Below are 6703 nucleotides of genomic sequence, written 5' to 3'. Positions count from 1 at the left end.
GACCGGCGCTTAGGGACAGTGAAGGAATCATAGAATCATAGAGTTGGAAGAGACCACAAGGGCCATCGAGTCCAACCCCCTGCCAAGCAGGAAACACCATCAGAGCACTCCTGACATATGGTTGTCAAGCCTCTGCTTAAAGACCTCCAAAGAAGGAGACTCCACCACACTCCTTGGCAGCAAATTCCACTGTCGAACAGCTCTTACTGTCAGAAAGTTCTTCCTAATTTTTAGGTGGAATCTTCTTTCTTGTAGTTTGGATCCATTGCTCCGTGTCCGCTTCTCTGGAGCAGCAGAAAACAACCTTTCTCCCTCCTCTATGTGACATCCTTTTATATATTTGAACATGGCTATCATATCACCCCTTAACCTCCTCTTCTCCAGGCTAAACATGCCCAGCTCCCTTAGCCATTCCTCATAAGGCATCGTTTCCAGGCCTTTGACCATTTTGGTTGCCCTCCTCTGGACACGTTCCAGTTTGTCAGTGTCCTTCTTGAACTGTGGTGCCCAGAACTGGACACAGTACTCCAGGTGAGGTCTGACCAGAGCAGAATACAGTGGCACTATTACTTCCCTTGATCTAGATGCTATACTCCTATTGATGCAGCCCAGAATTGCATTGGCTTTTTTAGCTGCCGTGTCACACTGTTGGCTCATGTCAAGTTTGTGGTCAACCAAGACTCCTAGATCCTTTTCACATGTACTGCTCTCAAGCCAGGTGTCACCCATCTTGTATTTGTGCCTCTCATTTTTTTTGCCCAAGTGCAATACTTTACATTTCTCCCCATTAAAATTCATCTTGTTTGTTTTGGCCCAGTTCTCTAATCTGTCAAGATCGTTTTGAAGTGTGATCCTGTCCTCTGGGGTGTTAGCCACCCCTCCCAGTTTGGTGTCATCTGCAAATTTGATCAGGATGCCCTTGAGTCCATCTTCCAAGTCGTTGATAAAGATGTTGAATAAGACCGGGCCCAAGACAGAACCCTGTGGCACCCCACTAGTCACTCTTCTCCAGGATGAAGAGGAACCATTGATGAGCACGAATTTCAGAAACGGCCATTGACACTAATCACGAAACCCTTTTGATCGCTTTTATTTTAAGAGAGCTCCCCGGAAGAGCCAGAGTGGTCTACCTTCTTTTGGGTTCCCTGAAAGACAGACAGAAGCGCTCGCCGGAGCCCAACAAAAACGCACACCTTTTGCTCGCGAGTGTCCCCGGGGAGTCACTATAAGAAGAAGAAATAAAGAAAATTAAGATGCAGGAGGAAAAAACGAAACTCAAGAGCCCTTTTAACTAACCACAGACACATAATAGGAGCAAGAAATAACAACAACAACAACAACAACAATAATAATAATAATAATATCCCAGTACGTAAGATCACGAGCTTAGCTTTGAGATGCCGCTTTCGCAGACTGTTTTATATCCATGTTATACAAGCCATCTAAGGTGGTGGCCATAACCACACATTGCAATAATACTCGCCTCTGGATATTACTGCTACCTATTACTACCTATTACTACTATTACTGCTACCTATTATTACTACTACTACTTCTACTACTACTAAACACATGCATATCTCGTCCTACGCCCACATTGGTACTGGCAAGCAGCTGCGTCCTAGGGTTTGTCTTGCCAAAGGTATGCAAAAGCCCTGCGTCTCCTCGCGGGCAGGTGACCGCCGGAAGAGACTTGGTGCTCCCTCCACAGGCCAATTGCCAAGCGGATGTTGAATGTTAAATTGGACAGATTACCTTGGCCCTGTCCCTGTATTTACTGCGCCCCGCGACAGGACAGCTCACCCCACGCACCCCACGCGCGCACGCGCGCACCCACACCCACCTTCCCGCGTTTCCTTGGTTCTATTTGCCCCAAGAAAGGCGAGTTTCCTCTTGGGCCCTTTCCCCAAGGAGTTCCTTTTCTTTCAATTCCTCCGAAGTTTAAAAAAAGAAAAACCGCGAGTGGTAAGTCCCCAAGGGAGGAGATGGAGGTAGATCCGGAACCAGAGGAAGGGAAGGCTGTTGTCCAGGGAAAGGCGGAGGGGGGGTTGTCTAGCCATGGGGAGGGGTTGTGGGCTACCTCGGTTCGGACTCCCCAGTGGCGCGGATTTTTCTCCGCCTCCTCTCGCCCCCGACGGCTGTGCGCCAACCTGTGTGACCCGACGGCGTGGGCGCCTCGCGTAGCCTGCCTGTGCAGCCCAGCCTGCAGATTTCTCTTTCCGGCAGGGTCTCTGTGTGTGTGTCACTGAGGGGGCCGGCTCAAGGCTCCCCCGCCTTCCAATGGGGGCGCAGCCCGCGCCCCAGCCCGGCCCCTCCTCGCCGTGACGCGCCCGCCCTGGCCGCAGAGGCGGCTCCGAGTCCAGAGGCTGCAGCTGGTCGGCGCAGAGGCTGCGACTGCAAAGGCGGAGCGGCATCCTTCCCTTCGCATGGACGCCCCTTAGCCGGGCTTGGCTGGCAGGGCGCGGCGCTCCTGCACCCAAGCCGGCTCGCTCCCCTCTTTCCCACGCACCCGTCCCCCCTCCCAATGATGCTCCCCAGCCCCGCCACCTCCACCCCCTTCTCGGTCAAGGATATTCTGAAACTGGAGCAGCAGAGTCTCGGGGGCTCCCTCGAGCCGCCCTTCCCCGTCACCGCCGCCGCTGCCTCCTGCCTGCTGGGGTGCCGCAGCTTCTCCGACGGGGAGGACGACGACGAAGACGACGAGAAGCTGCCCTTCCTCAGCTCCATGGCGGCGACGGGGAAGAGCGCCGCGGATGGGGGGCTTTCCCCAGGGAGCTACGTGCAGGCGGTGCTGCGGGGCACCTGCGATCCCAAGGCCCTGGCAGGAGAGGGAGAACCGGTGCTGGATTCCGGAGCCGGTGAGTACCAGCGAGAGCGGGATCCGGACCCCAAAAGGGAGGCTTTATTGGGGAATCGTAGGGCCAGGCGGGCGCCCAAGTCCCTCTCGGAACGCGGAGCGATTCCCAATCTTTCACATTGCCAGGATAACTAATTCCGAAAGTTTCCCCTTCTGGATCGCAGCGTGGTTGCGCGTGTGTGGCTTGGAACCACCGTTTCTCCAGCCAGATGGGATGCTGAAAGTGGGACACGCGACATCCGCGTCTCCGGGAGCACGTCGGTAACGGTTCAGCGCTGCTCAGAAGTGCTTGGGCACCTCCAAACCCAAGTCGCTTAGGCGGACGCCTCTTCCCTCCGCTGCAAAATATTTGTGGCTCCAACTAACAAACAATAAGAGGATAAGTCCCTTGGAACTTTGAAGGACTTACTTCCGAGTAAACGTGCTTAGGCTGCTGTCCGCTCTACACGTCTCTGAGCCTAAGCCTCCCTGAACACAACGAGACTTGCCATTGGGTAAAATGCACCGGATTGGGTGGTCACACTGCAGCCCTCTTCGTCTCGGATGTAAAATCTTGCTCAGTTAGTCCCGCTTCCCCATTGCAAGTTTGCCTCGGAGTGCATCCTAATGCCCCTACTTGAGAGCAGGTCCTGTGGACCTGGCTTACAAGAAAGCGTCCTCGGTTCAGTCGGAGACTTAGGCAGAAAGGGGACGACACGTTTGGCCACGCCGAGCCATCCACATCCCAAAACAGGCAAGGAACCGCTCTGAGGCCCAGCCTCGCAGCCTTGGTGGTCTGGCGGCAAGGAGAGCCGCCTTGGTGGAATGATGGTTCCGCTGGCTCCAAGCCCCCTCTAGGAAAGCACCCGGGGTGAGGTGGAGCGGAGTGGGTCGAGGGGCGGTCAAAGCGCGAGGGGATCTAGTTGAGGGTCCTTTGCGCCAAGATTTTGTCCGAGGCGCGGCAAGCAAAGCTGTAGCTTGCGCTGTGTCAGTCAGTAACGGGCCTGGCCTGGCCTGGCCTCCCTCCCTGGAAGGGAGGAGATCGTGTTCGCACTGCGGGATCTTGGGGGGCATAAAGACTGCCGTCTGCTTCCTAAGTGGGCATAAATCCATTTCCCAAGTCCTTGCTTCCTTCCGGCTGCCGTAAGCAGTCCTGGTGGCACGGGGGAAAACACACACACTTCGCTCCCTCAAGTTTTTCACGAGTTGGCTGAGCTCCTGCAGAATGCCAGGCGGCGCTGGCTCCTTCGTTTGCAAGGCCGCGAAGCAGCGGCCATATTCCGTTGCGGAAGACTCAACTTTCTATATAATAATATGAATACTATTACTACTAATAATACTTTGCAAACCGTGTTTCTAATTTGCCCCGCCTATAAAATTAGAGGCGCGCTTTTCTGCTGCAGGCTTATTTTGCGGGAGAAGGGTTTTGGGGTTGTTGTTGCAGCTGTGTCTTTATGCCCTTTAAGGCTGCGGTGGTATGCACCCTTAACCTGGGCGTAAGCCCCATTGAACATTGAACTTACTTCTGGGTTAACCTGCCTAGGAGTGCCCTGTAAGACACCGACGGAATTATGTTGTGATCTGGCATTCGGTGCATTAAAAAAGAACACGAAAACAGATGTCGGCCCTTCCAGGTGCCCGCGCAACGTGTTCTCTCCTCTCCCTTTATATAATGTATTCATCTGTCTTGAGAAATGCGTAAATGAGAGGTTTCTGCAAGGTGATAAGTGTGTGTGTGGGGGGTGTCAATGTGTTGTACCGGTCCCGCAGCCCGCAGCTCCCCGGTTCTTGACTGGAGCACCTCTCTCTGTTGTCCCCCGTCTTCTGCAGGGAAGGAGCCCACGGAGGAGTCGTCGGAGCGGCCCAAGGCGCGCGGCCGGAGGAAGCCTCGGGTGCTCTTCTCGCAAGCGCAGGTCTTCGAGCTGGAGCGGCGCTTCCAGCAGCAGCGCTACCTGTCGGCCCCCGAGCGCGAGTTGCTGGCCAGCAGCCTCAAGCTCACGTCCACGCAGGTGAAGATCTGGTTCCAGAACCGACGCTACAAGTGCAAGCGGCAGCGGCAGGACAAGGCCCTGGACCTGGGCGGCCCGACGGCGGGGATGCCTCCGCCGTCGCAGCAGCCTCCGCCTCCGCCGCGCAGGGTGGCCGTGCCCGTGCTGGTGAGGGACGGCAAGCCCTGCCTGGGCGGCTCGCAGGCCTACAGCGCGCCCTACAACGCCGCCGCCGCCTATCCTTATAATGGCTTCCCCAACTACGCCTACGGCGGTTCCCCCGCGGCTGCTTACGGGGCCGGTTACGGCTGTAGCTACCCGGCGGCCAACAGCGGGGGCCCGTCGGTGCCGCCGCCTGCGGGGCCCTACATGAACATGGGCGGCTTCGCGGGCGGCGCGCAGCCTCTGCACCAGGGTCCCGCGGGGCCTTCCTGTAGTCAGGGCATCCGAGCTTGGTAGCCCCGGCCGACGGAGAGATCGAGCAGCGAGCGCGGTTCAGAGCCACGAGCCCAGTCCCCGGTCGCTGGCTGGGGCCCGGCGAGGCAGGCGGGCAGCCGGAGAAGCGGCGCTTCCTCCGACGGGGAGACCCGACCACGCAAGAAGGTGCGCCGCGCTAGCACAGGGCGCGGCTCCATCCTCCACCCTCAGCACCTTGCCAGCCGACAGCCAGCCGTGCTGCAGTCCACGGTGCTAAACGGCCTCGATCGCCACGTCTGCGCGCGGCGGCACTGGCTCTGCTGGACACTCTTCCCATTTAGACTCTCTTCCCTCACTCCCGGCGGAGCTGCCCGCAGCCAAAGCTCTCCTGGGGAAAGGGGCGCGGGGGGAGACTCCGCGCCAAGGCCGAGCAGGGACGGGAACCGGGGGAGGCCAGGCTCTGCCAGAAAGCAGCTTCGCTTGTACAAAGCCAAAGCCGGGGTGGAGGCCGCCGCGAGCCACCCCTTTCTGTTGTTGTTGTTGTTGTATCTTAAAAGTGTATCGATGTAGCCACCGCTGCAAGGAAGTTAAAGGATCCAATAAACCAGGTGCAATATCCATCGCAGGCTTTGCGCTGGCGGGGAGGGAGAGACCGTCGAGCGAGCGAGCGCGTGTGCGAGGTCTGGGTTTCTCCTCTGGCATAAGCGCCCCTTCCAGGTAGAGCTCCTCTCCTGTTGCGCTGGTTCTAAACAAACCACACTGCGCACCTAAAATGCGCAAGTGTTGCAGGAAAAGTCGCAGCCACAGAGCCGCTTTGCCATCATAGACGGCTGTCTCTGAAGCTTCTCCCTCCTTCCTCCTCTCTTCCTTCGACGCCACCCGTTTCCCCCTGCGGTGCAGATCCATGCAGCTTCTAATTGTGGGACAGTTATTTCTCCTAACCCACCAGCCGAGGTAGATTCATGCCGCCTCCAGCAACCTGGAGGCACGAAAAGTGGGGGGTGTAATCCGGAGTAACTTAATCCGGAGTCAGTTCCTCCGGAGGGCAGGCAAGCCCAAAGGAAACCCGCCCTGTCAGGACCCGGAGCTGCTTCAAGTAGCTCGAAGGCCGCGAGGGCTGCGGAGCGTGCGGCTCTCCAGACGCGGCGGGACTACAACTCCGAGCACGATGGGAGTTGGAGTCCTGCAGCCTCCGTAGCCCACAGGCTCCCGGTTCCTGAAGGGAGAAGGTAGGCCCGTTAGCCCGTCGACGGGCTTTGGAAGGGCCGCCCAATGTCCCCCCTCCGCCGCCAGGCCTCAGGCGCCTCCGTGGCCTCGGCTCTCCTAGCATTTGGATTCCGCTGTGGAGGCGCCGCGAGACGGCGGGCTGCGCGGCCGGGTACCTGCCCGCGGCCGGAGGTGCCTCCTTCCCTCGGGCCTTTAATAGGTGGCCAGCCGGCCGCTGTAATCCCCTTGTCCCGGG

At 57.8% G+C, this 6703-nt stretch overlaps 1 protein-coding gene and 1 long non-coding RNA gene across 2 annotated transcripts; one reads left to right on the top strand and one right to left on the bottom strand.

Moving 5' to 3' along the window:
• Positions 1-1066: 1066 nt before the first annotated feature.
• LOC310763185 lies at positions 1067-2225 on the bottom strand. The gene is made up of 2 exons (XR_014548530.1): positions 2081-2225; positions 1067-1223 (listed from the first exon to the last, which is right to left on the bottom strand). It is a non-coding gene; the product is annotated as an uncharacterized lncRNA (long non-coding RNA).
• Positions 2226-2371: 146 nt separating this feature from the next.
• NKX2-3 (NK2 homeobox 3) lies at positions 2372-5848 on the top strand. The gene is made up of 2 exons (XM_083615000.1): positions 2372-2858; positions 4667-5848. Exons 1-2 carry the CDS (start codon positions 2525-2527, stop codon positions 5281-5283), a joined length of 951 nt encoding a protein of 316 aa, XP_083471126.1. The 5' UTR covers positions 2372-2524; the 3' UTR covers positions 5284-5848.
• The last annotated feature ends 855 nt before the right edge of the window (positions 5849-6703 follow it).

This window comes from Podarcis filfolensis, assembly GCF_964270895.1.
Source record: "Podarcis filfolensis genome assembly, chromosome: 5".
Lineage (NCBI taxonomy): Eukaryota > Metazoa > Chordata > Lepidosauria > Squamata > Lacertidae > Podarcis > Podarcis filfolensis.
Note: the sequence above shows the minus strand (reverse complement) of the source record. Positions and strands in the feature narration are given on the sequence as shown.